General features: G+C 36.3%; 1 protein-coding gene across 1 annotated transcript in view; it reads right to left on the reverse strand.

The window, feature by feature from the left end:
- The window catches only part of LOC138064775 (adhesion G-protein coupled receptor V1-like), a 273,548-nt gene that overhangs the window by 75,906 nt on the left and 170,828 nt on the right, over nt 1–26,814 (reverse strand). Inside the window, exons 85-86 of the mRNA XM_068928702.1 lie at nt 13,343–13,459; nt 6,258–6,436 (exon numbers count right to left, since the gene is read on the reverse strand). Coding sequence (XP_068784803.1) covers nt 6,258–6,436; nt 13,343–13,459 — 296 coding nt within the window. The remainder of the gene's footprint in view (nt 1–6,257; nt 6,437–13,342; nt 13,460–26,814) is intronic.

A 26,814-nucleotide genomic window follows, 5' to 3' on the forward strand; every position in this document is an offset into this window, starting at 1 on the left:
ATCAAGAGTCATTTGTCTTGATGCTGTTGTAAGGATAAAACGTTACTGAAGTGGACAAGTAAATGACCCTGCTAAAGAAGAGACACTTGCAGAAACTGAAGGGGTTAGCAGAGGGAAAGAGCTCTTAGAAGTGCCAGGAGCAGACAGCCCAGTCTCAAGATGCCTAACTAGAAGACACTATACAGAGTTTGTGTCAATTCAAAAAGCTACTGATAGGACCAAAACTGTTCTTGAAAACCATGACCAACTTTTGTGAGGACACAGTGGGCAGGGAGAGCTTTGTTTATGAACTTTTAAATTTGTATTTTGTCATATCTAATCACTTTGAGAGTGCCTGTTTTAGCTTATACATTAATAAAAACAGGCCTTCAGGCTTCTTTGGGGATTTCAGTTCAAGAAAAAGGTCAAATCAGATTCAAAGCTTAAAGTTCCAAAGCAATTATATACAAGAGTACTTTTCCTAAGTTTATCAAAAATATTTTAATAGTATTGTAGGTAAGATTTTTCAAACATGCCCAAGTGAGTTAGAAGTTGAATTCCATTGACCTGTGATTCTGGCCAGTTTGAGTGGTACACTTCCTTCTTTTTCTAGCATCTATTATACCTCTGGACAAATAGGGCAGGCTCTCAGATACAAGTCCAGTTAATGTCGCATAATTAAACCTTTAAACTCATGTTTATGAATAAAAAATGATACTGGTAATTCTGGCCTCTGATCTCATGAACAGATGTGTTAGTGCAAAACCCTATAAAAAACAGGTGGCGTTCCAAAAGACTTTAAAGGGTTTTGAAATTTTTACTTGTATGAAAGTGTGAACAATTAATTGTTCAGAGTTACATAAATTAAAAAGCCGCTTTATTGCCAAGCCTGTTTTTAGAAGTTCTTTTGCTTGCTCCTTCATTTTGTAAATATAAGAGAGTTAGAAGATGACATGAAACTTTGTTTCAAGATAATTTCTTATTTAATAAATATTTCCAAACTTATTACATAAAAATTATTAAGTTGTTGCTAGTCCCAAGTCATTCAGTAATTTGAGGTGTTATATCTGTACTTCTAGTGGTTTTCAAAAGAACCATCTGCAGCTCAGTGCTGTAAGCCCTCTAAAAATACATACTGAGCAAATTCGTCTCACTTTTTTTCCTCAGAGTAACCACTGATGAGATTGGGATAAAACTGGTGGGAGCTAGATATTATGCAATTCTTCTCCTTCCTTTCTTCATCTCCTCATTGCATTTTCTGTCTCTCTTTGCCCACGTCTGTAGTTTCATATTGCTTCAAAGTGTTTTCCACTATACCGGGTGACCTGTGTCTTTATGCTTTTAAGAGACCTAATAGAAATATACAGCTCAGTTTATACATATCGCTAAGATTAAATTCACTGTGAGAAACTCGGCTAAAAGCTTTTTAGAAATGAGGCCATGACTGGCTAGCTGTATACACCAGGATATCAGCAAACGTTGAACTTTCTGAAATCGAGGAACTACAGTGAGCTTTGGAACTTGACTTTAAGCTGAATTCATGTCTTTCTGTGAACTCATCTACATATGGGAAGATGGAAATTGCTCCTCAGGGAGAGAGGTGTGCATCTAGCACACACCTAGGTACAGATTCCTAGCAGCAAACAGGCATGGGAGCAACAGTCTGAGCTCAACTTTGCTTTGAAGTTGTTCTTTTTTTTATTTGTAGAGCCAAACTATAGATAGAAGAGTTTACAGTGATTTTCCCAGAGAAATGTGACCACTACTACAGTTTATCTACACATGCTTCAGAGAGTGTAGGTAGCTGACAGGCAAGATGATATAAAGCACTGGACTGTTTTATTATTTCATCTGCTCATAAAACTTTACCTAAGAGGGAATGAGAAATTTTTGTTGATTCATATTTTTCTCATTATTATCCAGTGAGAAAAATTCTCAAAATGAGAGGAAGAGAAAAGTGATAAAGGGGATAAAGGTGTTAAAAATTCTTATATAGAAACATAGACACATACCTGTGGGGGTTTGTTTTTAACCTTTAAGGAGACAATCAAGGGGGAAATCAGGAAAAAATAAAATAAATGAAAGAGAAAAGGTAATTTGGGTCTTCACTTCTCTGCTTATGTCATAACACAAAGTCATGAAGACATTAAGTGAAATAAGAAGTGTCAAAAGGAAATTTTTTTTAAACATGTACCTAAACTGTAGAACTTATGTCCTTGGAAAATATTTTAGACAGAGATCACAGCAAATTCAAAGAGGGATTGGAAAATTATCTGTACAACATAAAAACTCAAAAATATAGAAGGATAACATTCTTTTTAAAAGTGATATTAAGGCATCTAGTTCACAGCTTAATTCAAATTTTAGCTATTAGACCACTGAAAGGAGTCAATACTTTTTTCTAAATAATCTACCTCTTATCACTAAAGGACGTTAATGTCTCAGCCATCACGGCAATTCTTAAGTAAGCATAACCTTTCCAGATTATGGTGACTAGAGACCAGGATAGACAATATGAAATTATATGTTTTAGATTTAATTAAAATGCTACTGTAAACATTTGCAAAGCTTGATGTAATACCTTTATCAGAATTTAAAAAGTAAAAAACAGGATAGATGGTCAATGTGTAACCAAGCCCCTCTCCTTCCTTTTACCTGCATTGAGAAAAAAAAAAAAAAGCTGCATACTGAGAATGTCTGTACTTTTAGGTTAAGCCAATGGTTATCACACACAAAAATTATGCATAGATGCAGCTATAGACATTTGTATCCGAACTGATTTGTTTTTCTTTTTTAAAAGAAGGCCTGAGAAGTAATACATGTTTTAAAGAGGGATTGGATCCTATTACTTGCCTTAGTAAAGATATTATGCCAGAAATTCATAGAACATTCCCATTTTTCTTTACAAATATCCAGAAAGACTCCACCATTCAAACCTATCCTAGGTAAACGAGCATCTCACTCCAGAGGTTCCCCCCTGCCTTTGAGTTATGCCAACATTTCTTTCATTGGCAACTCTTCCAATTCTATTCAAGCAGCCTTTCACCCAACATACCTTATTCACATTTTCATAACCAGCTCTTAAAATTTTCTCACTGTTTCTGGAGAAATTTTGCTGCAATTCCCCCATCCTATGTACAAATACAGAAGATATCATATTTATTCATACTACATAGAAGTCTACTGCCCATGTAGGCCTGTGAGTATCCTCTTTGATCCAAAGGAAGACAGGAGAAAGCGTACTTTGAACACTACTGATGATAGGCCATATAGCACATCTGTATCAGCACTGAGAATCTAAAGAATCTCAATGTCAAATTATTAGCCACTTATACAACTGCATAATAATTGTATCCATGATACTAATCTGTGTCCTGCTCTGCAGTGTCTGTGGCCCGACACCAGTCAAGTTCAGTAGCTCTCTGGCAACTGCATTCCTACAAGCACTGGTGGTGCTATGCAGGCTTTTCTTCAATAGCACTAAGTGAGCATACTAAGTAATACCAATTACTCCACAAGTTGAGCAGAGTAGAAGCAACACATAGACCATCCTGTGACTCCCAGCACAGGAATGGGAAAAGGAAGAATTTGGGAAGGATAGTGGGCTCCATGGCTTCCGTGCCAGCAGTGTGGTAAAGGAGGTCTTTGCATTCATAGTGCTTTGCACTGCAGACTCCAGTCTAGGATCAACATTTTTAAATCCTGGTGAAATGATAACAGCTGATCAATAGGAAATTAGTAAAGGGAGAAATAAAAGAACCCTCTCTCTGCAGTTAATCCTTCAACACATCTTTGAGCGCCTGTCCAAAAACCTCATGCTGCTTGGTAGCGTCATGATATGGAAAATTTACAAGTATTATTAAGAGATTCAATGTAATTCCAAAGCGTGCCCTGTTCCTATCATGCATAAACTCGGATAATTATGAAAATCACCCATCTGTATACTACTGATATCATCAAAGCAAAGTCTATTAGTTCTATACTGTAACGTGTTGTGGGAGTTATAAGATACAAAATGTATGTACGTTTATGCGTAAAATATGTAATATCTGAAGGGAGAACCTTTCACCCTGCTTATGAAGCATAAAATCCAACATAGCTTAAATTTTTTTTGTTCAGTGCAAGCATAAAATGAGGTTCCTTCAGCTTGATCATTCTGTTGGCTACTAACATAGCCCATGGCATTCTGGTTAGGAACAAAACAGTTGTTCAGCCACCACTTGAGTGAATTTCCTGAAGGAGTAATCACTTAGGAGAGGGCTAAGATACAGCCTTTACTGCTTTAATTACTTTAACCAGTCTTCCAACTTCACATGAAATGAGCTCTTTAGTAGCAAGCCATTGTTCTCAAACTGTGTATTTCTGAGGCTGATTCTGAAGTTACTATGCAATGACCTTAGCTTTCGCAATCTCCTTGTTATGTTTTCCACTACTACATTCTGTTTCAGAGAAAACAATCTAAGTGATGTACTTCAATCTATCCTCTTTCCTACTAAGAGAAACTTTTAAAGTACTTTTCAAATTAGCATTGAGCATAGACACTATTTATGAAAATCTTTGCAGATATCTCCTTACAGAGTTCACAGTGGCTGAACTGGAATAAGCTGCACAGGCACAAAGCTTGAGATGATTTCTAGCGAAGAAAGCAGTTGTCCAGCTTTGATAAAATGCTGGAAAAGAATTTTATATTCAATTTGGTCAAATGACCTGGAATAAGTAATTTTCCTCTACTTAATTTTATCAGGCCTCAGAGATTTCTCCACGTTTTTGAAAGAATGATACATGTACATCTAAGGAAAGCCACACTGAAACAGTTTTTCACTGCATAATGATACCATCAGCCCGCTGTCTAATTTTCAATGAGAAGTCTTAATTATGCTACATACAGTTATTGCTGGTACTATGCAGAGAAACATTTTACCATAAAGGGAAGCACAACACTCCTCTTGTTTGCCATGTTCTCTGAAGGAATACCTAGTTATATGACACAGTACAGAGATAGACAGCACCCCCTGATCGAGCTTGAATATTAGAAATGGTCCACTCTTGTGGACCTTAGCTACTCTTCTGAGCTAAGAGGGGGTAGCAGTGAACCATGGCTAACATGGCTAGACAGCTTCCATGACCCAATCTAGGTCATTTAGAATTAAATCAGGTATCCCTGCTTATCATGCACAGTACCTTTTCTACATCCTAAATGAATATATATATATGAATAAATATATATGTACACATATATACGTGCATGTAAGTAATATTTGTAAGTGTACATACATATGCGTATACACACATGCACATACACAGGCACTGAATTCCATTATTTACTTCTCACAGTAATTCCTGTTGTAGAGCAAAAGAATATTTTTGCTGGTTGTATTGGCATGAAGCCCTGTCTTTCTCTTTTATAGAAGATAGATAGAGGTTCTTCTGTTTTAGGTCTACTCTGCAACCACCCTCATAAAAAGTTTTCATAAAAAGAATTAAGTACATCCTCACATCACTTTAAAAGCTGTGTGTTTACTCTTTGCTGCATAAGAAGCATGTAATTATGACAGAGAGTGAGTAGGCATAATATCCTCATATCCTCAAAGAGCTATGATCATAGATTTACTTTGCCGAAAAAGGGGGCAGGGGTAAAGGTGGTAGGAGAGGACAACAAAAATATTTATCTGTGCATCATTTCACTTAAAGTTCTGTGAAGAGGTAATGTTTTAATTAGGACAGTTTTACTGAGGTTAAATATAGCTTTGGGAGAGCAGTATAATTATTCGTATTATAGCCATGCTCAAATTGAGAACAGGGTTTAGAATACTACGTATTCAATACTTCAAAAAGTATATTTGATATGTTATTGTAATAATATTGTTTACTAGAGAATATTTTTAATAATTTAAAGGCAAGGAGTTAACAAATAAACGGAGAAGAAAAAAACTCATTCCTCTGCTCACTTTTGCAGCAGTAGGCATTTCTATCCTTTGCACTAGAATTGCAGTCTTGGAAATGAATAGAGAATTTACCCACAAGTCAGACATGCCTGAGCTGCCTACCCCAATGCTCAGCCCAGGATGGAACTGTGGAGAAACCAAAGAGGATATGCTCCAATTGCATGAAAAGTGCTCAATTGCCCATTGATGACTGACTTCATTTCCACTAATCCAGGAATCTCTGCCTCTTACTGCATTTGGGCATACACATATCCCCTTGTCTACAGTCAAGCAAATTAACAAAAACATGGAAAGTACAATAACGAGCTCATGCTTTTTGGAAAGAAAACTTACAGATCACTGTAGACAAGGCCATAAATTTGTGCTGTGCTCTGATGATAGATTCCTCTCAGGATAATGAAAAGCAGGATCACAACAAAAGCTGGAAGCCCCCAACTCAAAAGGAAGTAAAGTAGATAGCGCCGCTCTGTGTGTTCATCATTCACTACCAGGACGTACCAGAAATTAACAGCCTAAAGAATAAAGCAGGATATTAATCAGTAGACTTAGTCCATGATTAACAGTTCCAAAAAACAAATCACTCTGAAAGTCAAAATACAGCATATTCAGTCTCGCACATGTATATATGTAATAATTTTTCAACATAAATACTTTGTTCTCATTTTATTCCCATAAGTAACCAAAAGAGAGTGGTCATAAAAGAAGTATGCTTATTTATGTAATTGTTAATCTTGGAATTAGACTGTCAGAGAGGGAGAGACAGCCTACGCAGTACAACACATTATATTTTTGCGCTCCATACCTTCACACAAAAGAATAACTTACCAGTATGTTCAGTTAATTATCAAACAACATAAGTGAGAACTTAAAAACCATATATGAATCAAAATGAACAACTGGGATAGCGGAAATCTCTTGAAAGAACTGTTAATACGAGCAAGTAAACCCTTCCAACAGAACAAAATATATGCAGAGTTTTGCTCGATCTTTGTGGTAAAAAGTTAATAGTGGAACCATTTTTTAACACTTAACACTGTTATGCACACATTATTACTTTCTAATAAATGCTTAAATCATTCATAAGTAGAATATATTTTGCAAAATATTTCTTCACTTCAAACCTATTATACTAACTACAGCTCTGCATGTTATAAAATTATTTTCAACCTTTTACACGGGAAGAATAAAGGATCAATTTCACCTTTTTTCTGTCCAAAGGGCATCTAATTCAAGCTTGTGCCTCTAGGCTCCCTGGATAGTCGACCGGGAGAGACAGCATCTTCAGGTACCCAGTGAACCTTGCCCAATAATACTCATATCTCTCTGTTGACTACATAGGGATTTCACCAAGGCTTATATTTGCATTTCTATAAGCATTTATATGCTTAACTTGTGGCTATTCATTGTTAGGATGGGTGAATCCTATACACAATGCCAAGACTGTAAAGTGATTACTTGTGTTTATGAAATTTTCTGAATTCCCATAGCCAAGAGTTTGCCTTCTCATTTATTCAGGCAAACTGAATTTTTACAATCAAGTGCTTAAATAGTGGTCTGTGGATTGCCTATGTAAGTCTCATCAGTCCAGTATCATTACATTTTTTGTTCTGTGATTTACATACTATGAATACACAATTCTTTCTATCATGAATCATAAACCACATTGCAGACAACTTGTTTTTCATAAAAATGATTAGTTTAGCAAGCATTTTAAATGCTTCTCTACAGAATGAGATTTTATACATATGTCCAGTGTACATAATTATACTAATGTAATAATTGTTATGGCATTTCTCATTGTCATTTGGTGATGGGTGGTATGTGACCAAAGGTAAATTTAATTTTCATTAAAAGAACACAGGAAAATCCTACCACATAAATTGCAACTTGCCTGTGTAACATGAAAGAACACAGAAAAACTATTAATTCCATGTTGAACATTCATAGGGAGAAAATACTGAACAGTTGAAAACTGGATTTGAAAACAAAATCTACAATTTGTTAAAAGAGTTTCCCACTTACTAGCTGACCTGTTATAATAGTCTTTTCTTTCTTACTTTATACATTGTATTGGAAACATAATCACGATTCTCTTTGTCACTTATGCCAATAAAATTCCCTGATCTCAAAGGAAACGCGAGTCTTTCCTTTGTGCAGTTAAAGGTTAGCTGTAACAACAAGGAGAAGCAGAAGACAGGCATGGAGAAATCTTCAAATTATATAGCCTTGTAATCCTGACTAGACTGCGCTTGACTGGGAACATTTCCAGACAGCAAATCCTTGAACTGATTTATGCCATTACACTCAGTGTGATTGTTGTCTCTGCTAATTCTGACTATCTGCTCATCATTGTTCTCAGTCATACAACTGAGATTTTCTAAGAAATGGTACCATGTGTCCTTGCCTTATGCTTGTTTAGTCACATTTACCTATATCACCTGATGTATCATAGGAGAACACTTAACACCTGTGTTCCTGCAAAGGGGTAGGAGAGTTTGGTTAGTTCACCATTTCACATGCAGTGACATTTCTGTCTTGATAATTATAAGTTCTTGTCTCCAACTCCCTTTTGATGATCCAAAATTAAATCAATGAAATACAAATAAGGGAGCTAACTTTAGCATATCCTTTCCTGTTGCCATGCTGCAACATGTAGAACAACCAGTTCTACAGAAGAGTAAAACATACAGTCCATTTCTCAGCTGTTCAGGTAGAAGAACAAATGTACAAGTTCTGATTGTTCCAGTGTGGAATACAAAACAATTATTACCTTCAAGTAACATTTTAATGAGACAAAGCTAAACTCAGTGACACTTTTCTCTCTTGGAATGAAACACTCAACTGAAGCTACCTTCCTCAAAGTGGGATGCTTTATTTATTTTTTTTTTCTTTCTCTTTTTCATTTAGCAATGCCTGTGGATGTCAGGTAAAGACTAGCTGCGAAATGCTTTAAGTAAGTCTTCCCCAGTTCAGTGGAAAAGCTTCTATTTCCCTTCATCCTTCTTTTTAGGAATGGCCAGGGCATTCATTTTCAGAATTGTTTCATGCTTTCATATAATTAGTTTTTGGGTCCTGTTAAGCAGTCCATAAATCATGCTTAAAAATAAGCATTACACTTACTGTAAGATAAGTATTTGTCTAACAAGTCTGCAGGTAAATTTACAGAAAACTTGAAGATGCCAGTTAATCCAGGAGGGGGAATAAGGTATGGGTGACAGAAAGCTCATGATATTCACTCTGTTTTGTTTACCGTATTGCCACTTTCTCTGTTGATTTATTCCACCTTAGTAATAGCTCAAATAAATACAAACGGGGTGCAGTCTATCTTTTCCCACACTTGTCCTCTATGTCAAAATTGGCAATTGAGGAGTTGCACAGGTTTAATTTTTTCCCCTCAAAAGACAGTTTTTAACATATTACTTCTTTGTAACATGCTTTTTTTGTAACAAGTTAGCAAATGTAAAAAAAAAAGGGAGAGAGAATTCTATTTGCTTATATTGGTTGTCATACTGCAGATTGATGGAAGGATAACACATATTACAGAAAGGCATCCTTACATGATTGTTAAGATAAAAACATAGACTGCTTTTGAAAATACAGGCTCATGCTGTCAAGTAGCAGTGGGTGAGGATGTTTCTAAGGATGGAGATTTCAGACATGAGTATGAGGCAAATATTCCAGGCTAAGTTCATTTTGGGGGCACAAAGAGTAATTTGCACCTTGCTCACTCCTTTTCTCTTGCACTCAAGAAAGCTTTATCCTTTAAAAAAAAAAAAAAGGTGATGATATTAACACTTGGCATTCCACATAAATTCCCTTGTAAAAGCCAAAAAAAGAGACTGAACAATGGGACAAGCCCGTGGCAATAGTGATCTGATGTGCCCTTCAGTTGCCTCTGCAAACAGAGCAAGTCTCTGAGGTCCTCTCCATTCCTGCATTTCAGTAACTATATGGGTAGTATAAATAGAGATAGAGAGTTTAAACCTACAAATACAAGAAGCTAAAACTGTAAAAACAGTTAGAATGCCAGGCTATGTATTTTGTTTTTGTAGCCATTGATAAAATATAATAAAATGCTAAGTGTAAGCACTAGAGCTAGCAATATCTGGCTATAAACTGCAGAAAATGTACAGATTAAGACAAAAAGGTAAGGAAGTTGCCCTAGAATCTAGAAAGGAAAAATCTCTGATAGATCTGGACTACAAAGTTGAACCTGTTTAGGTCCAACTGTACAGATAACTGGTTTTATCTGAAGACATTTGTTGACTGGAAGCGTTGTCCAGGCATGTTTTGAGCATTGCAATTTACATTGCACACCTCTCACACCTGATCATATCAACTCATCCACTTCTGTGTGCAGTGATCAAGGCTGACATTAGCAGATATGTATAAAATCAGTCAATGATCAAGCATATACATTACTCCATACAGCGTCCAAGAGGGCAGAGTGACTGCGCGAGTGGTACAGAATCTGTTCGCATATTTTTGCCTACTATGTCCCAGGGAAACGTCCTATGTAGGTACAAATACATTACTGAGGATATAATGCTGCCTTCCAAATCAGGTCGTTTGTGTTAAGTATGTAACACTGCGAAATACATACGTTCATTTTCCAGGCACCTAAATCTGCCATTTAGACAGCAGTGGCATCTACAATTTCCAGATCAGTCTGGTTTTCACCTGGCCCCACAAGCTTTGTCAATATTGTTGTGGGGACCAAGGACAGAGATGTGCTCGGCATTCCTTTAGTGCCTGAGTATTGCTTCCTCACTGTTTTGGGCAGAAATGCTAAGGGAGAAGGGACAATGTTCAGAGCCTGACAGAAGAGTAAAGCAGTCTATCTCCACCCCAACCACACTGCATCAGCTGTGAGTTTCTTAATGATATGGACTTCACTATAACTGAGACATCTGCTATAATTCAAAGCCCTAAATTGAGACAAGGGCTCCAGGAGCCCTTGAGAAGGATTCTTCGAATAGACAGTTCTCTGCTCAGTTTTGTCAAAGCAGACTGGATCTCTTAGCATACTTCCAACTCTCCATGTGATTGACACATTGTTTCTCTGCTGCAGAACAGAGCAATGATGAGCTACACCTTTAGGACATCCAAGTCTGAGGTTCAAGCCTGTGCTGCAGAGCAGGGTATTGAAACAGTCTTCTCTTAGCTGAGGGCTCCAGTCTCCAGAAAACTGTCTTTCTCAATCTCTTCTGTTGATTTGAGTAATCAAACATGAATTATGGCATGGAAAAAGACTCAAGAGCCAGTGGTTAAAGCACACACTTAGGAAAGAAAAATTTAAGTTTCTGTTCCAATAAATATATAATTATGTTTATAATTTGGGACAGTTAAAATAGCAGAAATAGTTTCCTCAAAATAAACAATGGCTAGAAGATCAATTCACTTAGCTCTGTAGTGGGAAATACAAACTCAAGACCTTATTCTCAATCAAGGAGAGTAGAGACTGCAGCTGAGGTCTAGTTTCATTGACACTTCAGATTTTTTCTTTCCCTCTTGAGTCCTTCTATCTTCAAAAATTTTTCATGGCTCAAGACCTGTCCCCTAGACAAAGAGACATTCCCTTTCACTCTGACTTTTTCTCCTAGCTATTCTTGACATTTCATCACTCAGCAGGTTATCAGGGATTCCCCTCTTAAGCATCTTTGTCATCTCTGAATTACATGAAGAGCCTTCATGACTAATTCAAGGATGAGGCTTATCATGAATATTCACAGGATATTTAAAAAATGACTAAAAAAAGATGCAATCTGATATGATCTATTCATACTTCCCAAAAAGTTTTTATGTATTTTTTCATAGGAGGACTATTGTACAACTATATAATCATTTTGTGAAAGAAAATTTACAACTTGGCCATGAAGAAGGTAGCAAAATAGGAGTAAATTACTAATTCTCATCTGGGGCACAGATATTACTTGACTCCACTGTAAGCTATGTGATATTTCATACACTGATTGTCTGAAATAGTGATTTGGAATAAAGAAATAGTAAAGTTTACAGGTGATAAAGTGATTAAAGTCACAAGCTAAGCTATATGAAAGGGAAACATGCCAGACAAAGTTCAGTATTGACAAAATAGAGAGTAATGTGCACTAGGGAGAATATTTATTCTTGCTAACTGTATAAAACTGAGGAAAAACCACCAGCAACAAAAACAATACTAGGCCTCACTAGAGCCAGATCAGTTTAAATCTCTGTTCAGTGTGGAGTGAAATATAAATAAATAAAGGGCTATGCTCCATTTTTCGGAACAGATGCAACAGCAGTGCAAGTGATGAAGCTGTATCACAATGCATATATCATATCAAATGGGATCTAAAATACCCATGCATTCCTCCCTCTATTAGGTCTATAGTTTGATTTTGGACTGCTTATATGTTTCTCTCCCTTAAAAATCACTACTAGTTAAGGTCAGCATGCATAGTGGAGCTGTTTACAGAGGCCGTTAGGGTTCTCAGCTCTTGGGGTTTTGCTCTGTTTAAACTAATTACCTGAGACAATCCCAGGAAAATGCCAAAGACCATGCAAATGTCACTGGGACTGAAAGCTGTATTTAGATATAGCCTAATTTGCCATTCTTGATTTGGTCTGACAACCTGCATATTAGAGGGTTTGTATGGTAATGAAATAAAAGTCTGCAGCTGCATATATAATGCCGCGTGCTATAAATGTGCCATTCATTACTCAAACATATGCCAAAAGTCATGCATTAGACAGTGCTAAATACAGATTTCCAGAAGACGACATGGTAATGTATTTTCTAAATTAACTCATAGTTTGTTGTTTTGACTAGCTTACAATTGATACTTTTCCATGACAAATTTGATTGTTCATAGTCTTCCACTTTTTTTTTTTTTCCTTTGTTAATATCAGGTACTATTGCATAATGTGTCAAAATCCTGGAAATATTTGTGAAGGCATATACTCCTTATTTTAATGCAAACTTTTGGCCTTATATTTTCCCTTCCCTACATTTTTCAGGCATGTTTGTCATTTTATGCAAGACCATAGACTAAAACGTTACCGACTGAAAAAATGCCAGTGTAGAGACTGTTTCAAAAGACCACATAAGAGATGCTTAGAAAAGTTATTAACTCTAATAAAAACAGTTCTTCAGTGTTTTGAGAAAATAACTTCCATAGGATAACTTTTGAAGTGAGATGTGGAAATTCTTACACACAGTTGTAATGGGTAGTAGTGGAAAAAGCCTTTATGGGGTTTGAACTTACCTCTGGATCTGGACACACCATATTAATAAAGAAACATCTAATGTTTTGCCCCACTAGTAGCACTGGATTTCAAGCACACATATACTAAGAAACGCTAGAAATATGGTATAAGTATCAGTTACTTCTAAAGAGATTTTGGGGAAGAGGTGAAAAATAGGCTAAGAGACTAACCTGAATAAGCATCCAGCTGAACTGGCAGAGGTAAAGGTAATGGGTAACAGATGCAAGGGCAGAGCAGCTTTCCTCTGAGAGATGTTGGCTTATGTAAGCTGAGGCCAGAAATGAAATCTGCAGAAGAAATATATACATGCACATTGGAATCAAATAAAATTAATATAGTAATAATGAGAAAAAGGAATTATCTTCAGTTTAGAAGAAAAATATACACTAAATTACTGTTCCAGAGGCTAAGGAGAGATGCACTGGAAAACTGGTTTTAATATCTACCCTAAAGAAGTGACTCTTGAACATTGTCAGCTACAAGACTAGCTTTAAATTTCTTGCAGACCATCTGGTATGTGTCACATTCATACCTGAAAAGACTATAAAGAGACTAAATTTTTATTGTTTAATATTGTCCCATGGACTATTTGCCACGCAATTTTAGACACTAGTGCTGGACTGAGGGTGAAGTCCATAAAACATAAAGACGCATTACTTACTGATTTCTGTAGGGTCAGAAATTTTGTCAAGAGGTATTAAAAATAATTCACCGATACCATAAGGTTGGTGTGTTTTGTAAGCACTTTAACAGATTATTTCATTTTTGGCCTGCAAATTCTAATCGCGCAAACATTCTGTTTATAACCTTTGCATTATTGTCTACACTTTCACAGGGACAAAGCACGTTCCACCTTTTCTTGCGCATTGTCTTATTCACTCAGATGACTTTTTTGAATAGTCTTCTATAAGTATTCATGTCGTTGACTGGACATGAGGGCCCCAAATCTCCTCTGACTCATACCCATACAAACGCAATTATTCTTACATTACACCAGCGTGAAAGACAAGCAGGCCCACAGTTTTCCAGCTTCTGAATGCAGAACATTCAAGAATGCAGATCTATTCAAGATGTAATGTTGAGATAATTTTCATTTTCAGCCTGTCCAATAAGTGCAACACAGCTATACTTGGGTTTAACTGTCTCACTGAAAGCTTTTATAATATGTCTTGCATATCTCATCATCACATTCAGTATAATCTCAGAATATCACATGGGAAACTCTTTTAAGTCTTATCCCCTGCCCTGCCAATTCCTTAAAAAGAGAAACACCCCCAAACAAGGAAGCAACCTCAAGAGACATTTTCTCTCTTCCAAACTGTCAGACATCTAACAATCGCATCCATTGCAGAAATTGTACTACTGGATAAAAAGGTGTAAGCATTTCTTCTGTTGCCTAAGAGTAGGGCACGATTTCATACTCATTAGAGAGATATAAGTTAAGGTATGTTCCACAGGCATGTCAAAGATCAAAGGGCAGTGTCTTGGCCTGGTAAGTAGCTAGTCCATTGTTCAATACAGTGACCTGACGCTAAACAATTTCAATATAACAAAGAGACATTATTGGTTTATTCCATATTAAAACAGATATGGGAAAAAAAACAAAGCACATATTTAAAATTAAAATAAATCTCAAAAAGTTTTAGCTCTATCTTCTATGAATTTCTTTACCGAGGAAATAGTTTTACAAGTAGAATTCATTAAAGAACTAATGTCTTCACATAAAGAAAGGCTCAATTTACCTACTGAATGCCTACAACAATTGATGATGTTTCCTTTCCTTCACAAAGAATTCTACTACTTTGAGCAACAGCCTATTGACTTTTTAGTAATAACAGTTTATGGACTGTGCAGGCTGTTTCAAAACTGAGTTACTTAATGTAACTTCTTGGGAGGCGGGATCGGGTAGGGAAGGAGGTTAAAGAATACCAAGTGTTTTGGCATATCCCTGGACATTGTATGTATAACAAAAATATATGTATGCTATTAGATAACTCATTCCAAGTCTCCTTACTATGAAAAAAATCTTTATGAAGACGGGCTCTGTATACTGAGAGACAAATACTACAACAAATAGATCTCTCACATAAACAATATTATTTAATACTGAAACAGAACAAGTAACAAGTGAACAGCTGGACAACAAGTGGACGAAGAACAATTATGGGGTGGCACTTCATTGCCCAAAGGGAATAAAAACCACTTCTCGTGTGCTATGGGGACTTCCTGAGTGTTCTGCTGGGAACTGGAATCTAACCATGGTAACGTAACCACTCAGTTATAAAGAAGTTAATACACAGCTTAATATAGACTGCTCTTTGCCAAATGCTGACAGGGCTGAAACAAATGTTATTGTCTGGAGCGGGTTAAACATAATTGAAATGCGTGTGCAATAGCTGCCTTCCGTTAGGGATAAACACAAGAAATAGTTACATAAACAACTGTGCAGCACCAGCAAGCTCACACAGTACCAACAGTACTTTTTAAAAAACTTGAACAAATGCCTGCAGTTACAGCAAGCACAATACAAGACTCATATAGGCTGAGAGGGCTTCCTACTTCTTGTTCTCTGAAGGCTTATGTATATGTCAAAGACAGACTGACAGACTAGGGACAGAGACAAAGAAGAAATGAAAAGACAAGAATACAGACTGAGTGACTCCTGGGAACCTGTTTCTGGCACCTTCTGGGCTGAATATTGGCTTGAAAGGGTTTTGCAGCTATAACCAAAGAAACTATCATTTCCAGTCTCTTCCAGAGTTTCAAAAAAAAAAAAAAAAGAGAGAATTTTATGTTTTGTATATAAGGAAAAAAACCATCAGTGATTCCTAGCTCTGTCAACAGTTTTCTAACCAAAACAATATGAAGGTTCCAAATTTTTGCTAAACATACAAGTCATAAATAGCAGATGAATAGCTTTTGTGGATTCTGATGCTTGCTGAAGAAATAAAACAGCTAAAAGGCTAAAGTAATCACTCAGCTAAGAATTTGCTGTAAGGTGGCATTACAGTCTTCAAGGCCAAAAAAAAGTATTTTTCATATAATTTTTATTTTGCACCCTGGGCAGAAGATAGGAGTGCTCTATTAGGACCTGGATTATAACCCAAAATCAAATGGTAGACAATACTTTGAAATTTTTGGAAAGACGACTATACTTTTTTTAGCTATGCTGTTCTGTCAAATCCTAGCAGCACTGGAACTCACAGCTTATAATGTGATACACTGCAATTTAGTAGAAACACAAGCAGTGCAGGCCATTGAATAAACCTTCCTCCTATGATCTCAGGCAGTCAGGAAAACACACAAGGAGCACCTTCCACAAAAATTGCCCCTTAGGCCCAACTGCCTCACGTCTTCTGTATTCTCTGTTGGAGTATTTAAAAAAAAAAAAAAAAAAAAAGAAAAACATATAACCCAACTAGGACACGTGCGCCTCTTGATTCCGGTAGTTCAAGAGCTCTGTTTACAGAGATTGTATGATTTTAAAATGTTCCTTAGCAAACAATTTCTTGTAACTTGCTATTTGGTTCTATGCAGAGATTATACATATAATGCTTCTTCCTGCTACTTGTCCAGGTGATCAGTCCTAACCTGAAATGATTTCATCCAGGGATAAGAAGTGACTCAAGTCACTCAAGTAATAGGCTAGTAATTTGTTAACCTGTGAGTGATATTTCTGTGCCACAGTGATTGCATATCACTCAGGAGATTCTTCTTGATAAAATGAACAAATAAAGGTTAAAAGCCAAAAGATAATAAATCAATGCACTTCTGTTAAAGTGAAAAAAAGATCTTTCATAGGGTTCCTATCTGCCTATCTGACAGTCATTTACTCAACAGCTGAACTGATCAGTTAATTAACCAGAATATTGGAATTCCTTTATAATGCTAAGACAATTACCTAGCAATTATATACAATGACATTAGAACCTGGGCATTCAACCTCAGTCATAAACATCAAACTATAAATGAATAAAAAGGGATGATTTATAAAACTGTACATTTCCGTATGAACAAGAATATTCTTGAACCACTGTCTGCAGGCAGTAAACTGTTTCAGAACCTCACTCCTCTTCTAGGCAAGAGCCTTCTTCTGCTTTTCAGCCTATACTTATTCATGGTCAATTTACATCTATTTGTTCTTTTGTTTGAAGGCTCTCTTGGTTAAGCAGCTTTTCCTCCTCCCTGAGGTTTGCACTAGCATGAATTCACAGAAGGTGATAGTATTCTCCCCCAGACTTCATTTTTCAAGGCTAAATAAGCCAATCATTGCACACTGCAGGACCTTATCATAGAGATGCCTGAGCTTGGCTGAGCAGCAAAAGCAGTTCAGTTCTGCAAATACAGCATTCTGTCTGGATCAATTTGCCTTGTTTCTCAAAGTAATCCTATGTACTGCATTGTGAAATTTATACTCTCATGTACTCTCCCTTTATGAAAGTCTTTCCAGTTTCTATACCAATTTTGCAGCTCTTTTCTATGCCAGTTTCACTTAGATTCTACTCTGAAAACAGTTACTGAGAGTTGGATGAAGAGGAGCTGCAGCAGTCTCAGAAAGTTCTCACCCTACAGTTTAGTATGACCTTATTGCCCATGAAACCGCCTTTTCTGATATGGTAATAACACAATTACCTCATAAATATCTAGTACTCCCTTATTTTCTTCTCATTTCCAACCGATTACCTCTCTCCAGAGAGGAAATACTTTTGCTATTAACCTGCAAGTTATGACTTTTCACTTTTGACTAGCAAATATTACCCTATTTCATGCTTCAATCTTCAAAGCTATTCACATCTTTCTACATGCTATCCCAGTTGCTATCCCAATACCCCTTTGTAATGACAGTGTTTCTCCATTTGATGCCATGGGTACATTTTGCTAGGGCACATTATTTTCTGTTCTAAAGACTGATCCTTTAGGATCAGCGAAGTACCTCTCTTCATTCATCACTCTCTTATAGCTTTTTTTTTTTCCATTAGTCTTTCTCTTTCCGTGTTCAAATTCTTGGACTAATACTCCTCTATTATTACTTTCTGATTATGTGACATATCAAGTATTTTACTGCATTTATCTTATCAAAGAAAATTACCAGGTTAGTCCGACATGATCTAAGCATAAACACATGGGAAACCTTATTCTTTTCTTCATTTATCTCTATGTCTTTTGATGCCTTCTTTTTCCTAAACTCTCACATGCTACCAAGACCAAATTAACGGGCCTGCAGTTGCAAAAGATTACTTCCCCTTTTTAATGTGCCATTTTTCACTCACACAGTAGCACTCTGAATTGATGGATTTGTTACAAAACACTTTCTGCTAGATCTGCAAGGTCACATGCCAGCATTTTCAAATTTAGGATGGGGGAGCCTCTTGTCCCATGCATGAATGCACCGATCCTTTGGGCTCTGCTTCTACTCAGCAGTCGTAACTTTTATTCCATACTATTAATTCTATTAACCATCCTCCTTTACCCCAATAGCAATGTTCAACATCACTGTCTTCTCTGAAAATGTGAAGATTTTAATTTTTTTAATTTGGATCCACACTTATTTTATTTCATTTTCCTGACTCACTGTATAGTTTTACCAGAAATTTTACATTATTTTCTCTTCAGTTGCATAACTAAAAACCTGTTGCCAAAAATTCCATACGAGAAAGTTACACTACTCTCATATAATAAGACCATGCACATGTATATGACATGTTCAGTAATACCAAGTATAGATGATGGCAGGAAATCAGCCAACTTTCTAATGCTAGAGGAATTTGTTGAAGTCTTGTGAAGTCAGATTCAGTGGAGCAAAACTTTGCCTTGTTACAGAAATTTACAGAGAAAACAATGATTCCACTTGTCTAAATGAGGGTTGCATTTCAAATATATAAAAGAGGAAAAGGAAAGACATGAAGGCTGTAGCAACTCCATATCAATCCAGTAAACAATAGTCAAGTGAGAAGTTGGCTGAAACTTAAATAAGAGCAAACATGTAAGAATAATAAATAACTGCAATACAAAGTAGCGCTAATTACAACTTGCCCCATGCTGAAATGCTACTAGATGATAGACTTTAAAATGAGGCTACAGCATACAATACATTGAAACGGATCTTATCTCTACTCTCAATCATAGAAGTAAAGACCTTAAACTGTATACCTGTGACCAGAATGGACTGAGACAGCTTTTGGACATATATGTACAAAACTCACATATTATGTACACTGCCATATATTACTTCATCACCATATGATCAAATCCAGGATTGCACATGGGAAAAATTATCCGTGAATAAAGTGTCTTTGAAGAAAATGCAATATTAATGAATTGCTACAGATACCATATTATTTGCATCATTTCTCTTTCTAAGTATAGCAAAGACCACAACTATTTTATTTTTTAAGGTATAAAGGAACTATAAACGTTTGCAATGGTGCTTACTGTTATAGGACAATACAAATTTTTGTGAATTCTACTGAAGTAGCCTTGAATGCTTGTTTCTCTGCGTTCAAAATTTCAACAGTGATGAAGGCCAATAATTCCAAATAGAAACCCAAAATGTCAGCACTTTCTGTTACTTCTGGATTTAAGCCTACATCATGGCTTCCACCAATTGTTTGGAACTTGTTTGAAAAATACTGCATTAAAATGGTTACCGTTATGATGTATTTACATCCCTTCAAAACCGTCCAACAGATGTGCAGTAAAATTACTCAATTTGCAATACTTCAATAAAAGAATATTCCTTTATTTTTGTATTTAAAAGATAAAATTGTCCTTGGTTTTTATAGTAAGTCACATCATGCAATCTATTCTCAGTCAGAGAATATACAGTACCTAATGAGTTTTCTGTTAAAAATCGATAGATAAAGAGATTTACCAGATGCCTGCCAACCTGAAACTATCAATCTTAAGATTCTCTCCTATATTTTCAGCCTAACACTGCAATAAGTACTGGAAGAAAATCTTTGTTCTACAAAGATCTAAGAATATCTGATGTGATCTGATGTACTATTAGCTATAGCTAATGAGCTCACTTTAACGCCTTCAAAAATATTAGAAATCAGAAACTTTCACCACTGATATTGCAAATGGTCAGATAAATCCATTATGCAATAAGTAAAATAAGGAGTAAAGTAAAATAAGTAATGTATAATCAAGAGTTGATTTATAATGTAAAGAACTGTAAAAATGTTTCCAGATGGGGAGAACAAACCTGAGAGTTACAGTCTTTCCCTTGGGTTGCAAGAAGGGCTGAAAAGGCAGTATGTTGTTCTGGAAGGAAGAAAAAGGAGAACACCTTACTGTGCTCTGGAGAAAAAAGTTGTGGGTGATTTTCAGTTGGTTTGAACAGGCTTTAAGGATGATTTATTCAAAAAACAATCTCAGTAGAGGACATGGCCATTGCCAAGTCCAAGTCATTACATTCATCTTTTCTTGTTAATAGCGCCCTGAATGACAAATGTGAATTAATTTGGTGTTTTTCTATGTATGAAGTTCTTTTCAGAAGGCAAGACCAAGCAGATATAAAACCATTATGCCACAGAACAATGTGCATTTGGTTCTGGAACAGGGTACTGAGCTAGGACTTGCTGCATCTGTTGACTCAAAAACAGTTTCACTTTCTCATCCAAGCAGGAAGCACCCCTGCGTCCGGTATTTCTTTTCAGATTTCCTGAAAAAAGATCCTTCCCTACTGAGAGAAACCCACAGATCAAGCTGTCAACTTGTCTAGAGTACTTATGAGTGTACCAGTAAAGGATATGCCAGTATACTGTTGCTGCGTTTCGGTAAATTTTTGTTTCACACCAGGAGCCCAAATTCACAAAGCTTTAGACATTGCCTTCTTGCTTAAGTAAATGTCTTCACATATATCTTACCAAAACTGATTCTAATAGTGGTTATTTCATTGCTTCTTACATTAAGAGAAAAATTCTTTTACTAATTTATTAATTCAAAATTTCTTTGTGCCAGATCGGTAAAGATTATTTTCTTCCTAGTACAGTTTTTTTTAAACATGCATTTCTATTAGAAAAGAAAATGAAAAGCCCAACCACAATCTATTTGTTATTATACCAATACGATCTCAGAAAAGGAACAGTATCAAAGACAGAATTTATTGTGCTGTTCCTTTTGTTGGACTTAATTGCAATGAACAATAGCACAGGAAAGAAAAACACATTAAAACTTTCATGTCCTCACCGAACCACTCTCTTCTGCTCTGAATTTACTTTATATGGGTAAAAATGGGGTACCCTCCTGGAACACAGGGACACTGCTTAATAATAGTGCATATGAATCATACTTTTTGTTACTGCTCTGTAGGTCAGGACAGCACTGATGTAAGCCAAGCGCTCTTTTGGTGTTTAGTGTTCTGATATTAAATGCCAGAACAAAAATACCAACAAAGGGATGTACCAAAAAACATGCAGATTTATGGACACTAGCAAAAATACTAAGACAGTCTTTCCAGAAAAGTAGCAATACAACACACAGCATGTTCCAGAACACTGAGAAAAATACAATTTAGAAGATTCAAAACATAGTATTTAAGCAAGTCAAAAGGAAGATTCAGTAACTAATTTTTACTCTCATCTTTATTCTGTATTAATGATGCAAAAATAAGGAGTTAAGTTCCTTTATGAATTTACATGACTGCTAAATGACTTCACAAAATTGTTTCAGTGGTATCACAATTCAAAGGACTGATGCTTTATTACTCACACTAGAAAAACCAAACTTAAGTATTTAGTTTTGTTTCTTTTGGCTTCAGTTAGGTCATTAAGCATATTTTAAAATATAAGTGCCTCATGAACAGTAATTCCAAGGTCTTACTGTATAATTTGCATTATATATTTAGAAATATTTCTGTATTTATGATTTTCACTTAAAGAATGCTGATTTTATGTCACTAAACTGGCACATTAAAATAAGAAAAGCTAAACAGCTAATTAAAATAAAATCACTTGAAATGTTGATTGTATATTTACAATACAGTGACCCACAGTGCTTTTGTATAAAGATGTTTACGCTTTATTAAGCAACAGCAGAGTTTGCAACCATTTTAAATAGTGATTAGACATCAGTAACCATATGTTGCTCATTCCCTTCCCCCATTTGAGCAGGATGCCAGTAGGCTTCACGCTGGGTTCAGTCTCTACCCTCCTCAGTTCCTATTTTTGGCCTCAGGGACTTTTTTTGCTTCCCTAAGCAAGGGGACAGGTAATCTGAGGGGAGTAGGATACTCCCATGTAGATCATGGGGCACCACGATCTACAGCTCATCAGCTAGGAGCTAACACTGAAGCATAAGTTAGCCCTCTACAAAGCAAGTCTGTCACAAGTACCAGACTGCATTGTCAGTTATAATTTGGTCTCTATTCCAATCACACTGTCCCTTACAAAGAATACATTAAATGATATCCATTGATAAGTTATACTCTTTTTTTTTTTTTGAAATAAGTAAAAAGCAGAAATAGGTCGCTCATAGCAGGTCCTAACCTGTTTAGTTTTACATACAGATTCAGAACACTGTATCTAGCAGCGTACCCTATAAAGAAAGTCATAGTATTGCCTCCATTTAGATCCGGGCCAAAGATATACATTGATTTGCCAGTCATTATGGAACACAAGCCAAAGTGCTTGAATCCTGCTGCATGCAAGATCTTCCATAACGCAACACTTCTGCCCCATGAATGCAAACACAGAAGCTAGAAAAGCTGCATTTTAATACCTTTAAAAATGTCTCTTCAGTCTTTCCCAGTTTCAAGTACCCAGTCATAACACAGCAGTATCAACAGGCTGATTTGACAGACCCAAACCAAGCTTTTCTCATGGGCGTGTGCTTTCTCTGGTAGAATCTCCTCCTCTTGTTTTCTGTCTAGAAACTCAGATTAGACCCTGAGCAGGAGATCTGCACTAAAAGATTTCTTTGGCTCTAGAAACTTCTCAGATGGGATCTATCTATGCCTAGGACATGTTTTCAGGGTAAAACAGTCATTAATGAGACTTGTCGTTTTCTCTGTTCCTGGAGATAGGTTTTCTTAAAGTTCAGGCACAAGTCTCCTGCAGTAAGTACACGAGAATTTGACAGCATGACCATTTATTACATGCAAACTGAATTTAGGACTCTATCCAGGGTTAGCCATGCCTGATGTTGGGTAAATAAAATCACTGCAAGGGGAAAGGGACCTGTTAACTCTTGACACTTCACATAAGTAGTTACCTTTCTCCTTTTCATGTTATTTCTGAAGTCACTCCCCAGAGTTTTCATTCTGGCTGGAGTAAACTGCAACTCCCTGTCAGCCTGCAGGTCTAGGTTTCCTTCCAGTAGAAATCACAACACAGTATAGGTGACATTCACCACAAATTGAGGCTGGGATGCAAATCAGGGTTCCCTCTTGATACATTTAACATAGCACCAGAGGCCTCCCATGCTTCTCTATACAACTAGCCAATCATGAAAAAAAACTATGTATCCATCTTCTTAAAAAAGAAAAAACAGATGTAATTATAGATGCATAGTGTCTTCTGGCTTCACTATGCAAACTGGAAGAGTTGCAACCTCTGCCTGGAGATTGGTCTTTTGATTTCTCCTTTCTTCACTTAAAATGGATGAAGCTAAGCAAAGACATACTAGTTAAACTATTAAAGGTAATCTGGGTCACATTTACAGAATTAGTAACTGTTAAGCAGCTTAAATAGCAGGTATACCAAGGAAGCAACCTGCAGCAGGAGAGCAGCGATGGTAAATGGTTATCCTTTTCACTAGCATCTCTGTTGGCAGAACGCACTCTCTCCGCTGTCTGAAGAAAATAACTGAGCTTTTCGTGCAGAAAACAAGATCCTCAGATAGCTTTGGGATATGCCTTCAATTATTGGTTAGAAGGGTCAGCATAAGATGAAGTCTAGTGTGATATGAAAGACTATTTAATTGAAGCAGTTTAAGTTTTGCCAGAAGCATTTAACGCACAAGGGGAAATTTACTTTACACAGACTAAGCATTCTTCAGCAAGTCCTAGCAGATAAATCCTGTAGTTTTACTATTATTTAAAGAAATGCTGGCATTCTTTAAATATTTTTGGCAACATTTGATTCAGATTCCTTCTACATGTCAGAATACGGTCTAGGGAATGACTGGTTTAGTTAACAGTGTCGTCTATTGTCATACAATACTATCTTTAAATGGTTGCTTTCTCTGTGCAAAAGGCTTCGTAACTAAAAAAGTAAAAGTAAAATAACTGTTCTTCTAATTTTCATCATGCAAAGATGATTTCTAAAATGAAGTATTGTTTATTCTGGAATAGAGCACATGCATAGGAAAATAATTTGAATGAAATTACTCTGTAATGACTACTTCATTATTTTGATACTTAGCAACTAGAAGTTCTGGTAAGCACTGGATAAGACAATGTTTTTGTAATAGTTTCTCACTGAGTTAGCTTTGTACAATGAATATATAAATCCTAATTCAGCTTCGTCTGTGTTGGAAACAAAATGGACTAAATGTCAAGGTATGTAATCAATGTAAATTTGTATATATAATGAGAACGTGGAACACACTAACTTCTTTGTCTAAAGGGGGCTTACAGATACCAGTCAAAAGCCAGACTTAACAGAATTTTTAAAATAAAAAGTGATTCCAGTTTAATTCTTTCAAATGTATATATAGGTTTTTGGATTAAAAAACAAACAAAGATGACCAAATACTGTGTGTACCTTACCTAGTAAATTAGACTGTCGTGCCCAAAAGGCTAGGCCATGTAAGGTCGTATGGTATAATTCCTTTTCTATGGTTTATCATGTAATAAAAAAGGATCTCCTGTTAAATGCTAGAGGAATTTGAATGCACAGTTCTTTATTGTCATTAAGCCAGCTGCTTTTTCTATGTTTCTGTCTTAATTCTTTGCAATTTGAAACATTAGTTTCGCAAACTAGTACCAGGGGACCCTGGAAATGAAGCACTTCAACATATTCAATGCTTAGGGCATGATTTTGATCACGTTTGCATATATTATCACACTTACTAGCTTTTAAATTTCTGATGCACGCTTTGGAAACACCAAAACCAGTTCCTTAACTCGAGAATGCCTCTCTCTTTATTCAGAATAATAGAAATCAAAGCCAAGTCTGCTATCTACATTGTAAATGTCTACTGTATTTTCTGTCAATACATGAAAATATTTACGCAGTTTATAAAAAGGGTGGGATAAAACCTGGGCTGTGAAACAGTTTTTTCATTTCACTATACTTTTGGTATTTCAGATATGTGCTTGTTCTAAAAAAATGCTAAAATCAGATACAGGAATTAGAGTAGAAGAGAAATTTTATCAGTCATACCCAAAATAACCAACAGCCAATTGATTTGGACTCATCATATTTAGATGCATCTGAATTGAAAACATCATACATGTTTTGAAGTTTTAGTCTTGGATATGCATAATGGTCACAAGATTGACTAGAGACTCGTATCCCTCTTGAGAGAAACTTTAGGTGACAGGCTTGACTTTCTATTATCTCACTCTATGTGGAATCCCTAGGTCTAAAAGCACTTAAACTGCATTTCTGGACTTTTATTAAAAACAAAACATCCAATCCCATGCTCTATCAAACTCAAACAGGAACAGAAATGCAATTACTAGTAACTCATTTTCTAGGGAATCTAATGACTATGCTGAAGCTGCACGCAGATGTGGTGAGAAAGAAGACACAAAACAACAAGTAGACTCCCGGTTTCATCAAGGAAACGTAGTCATTCTCAAAGGAGGCCATCTGACAAACGGGGAAGACAGGGAGAGAGTACAGAGGAAGGGGACTGACTCTGTGTTTCATCAAGAACTGTATACTAAGTTGGGACAGGTTGATAATGAATTTCTGAATCTGGCATTTTTCTCCAAACATTACACATATCCTCCAAATGGATTTTAAAGTCTTCTCCTGTGTTGAAATACTTTGTTTCCTCACCCTGATGATAATGCGTAGGCACAATTTCAGGCACGTCTCACACTCGAGTTAAGAGCACAGTGGCCAGCTTATTCCCTCACTATTTGAGTTAGCTGTACAGATGTGGAATAGGCCACATGGAACAAGGAGTCTGAAGGCCCAGCTAGGAAAAGTAAAATAGCAGATGATTCCCTGGGTAGGAAAAGCGACCAGTTAAAGAAGGCGGCTTACATTAGCTCCAAGAAATGAACAGGAAAGCCTTGGAGAACTGTCAGATCCCAATTTAGCCTTTAGCCTAAACCTAATAGGGAACACAGAACAGATTCTGCACTAAAGGAAATCTCAGGCATTTAGCCACAAAAGCCAGGTTCAAAGAGTATTTGACCAAAGCAAAAAGCGCTTCCTTGTGCCTGGACTGTAGGGAGATATGGGACAAATCAACAACAAATCTGGACCAACTCTTTGCTGGCAAATTTTTCAGGGAGAAAGGCATCTGGAAAAAGAGCCAGAACCCATGACTTCCAAACTAATTCCCCAAACGTCATATTGGTATGAAAGAGGCAGTTCAAAACTCCCAGAGAACTTCAACCTCTCACCTGAATGAGGAGAAAACTAATGTTGGAAGTGTGATCTGAATGTATTTCTACACCCTCACATTCTAGGAATATATTTTAAAATATATATTTTAAAATGAAAATCCAGACTCTGGA

The sequence above is a fragment of the Struthio camelus genome, chromosome Z (genome assembly GCF_040807025.1).
Source record: "Struthio camelus isolate bStrCam1 chromosome Z, bStrCam1.hap1, whole genome shotgun sequence".
Taxonomy (NCBI): Eukaryota; Metazoa; Chordata; class Aves; order Struthioniformes; family Struthionidae; genus Struthio; species Struthio camelus.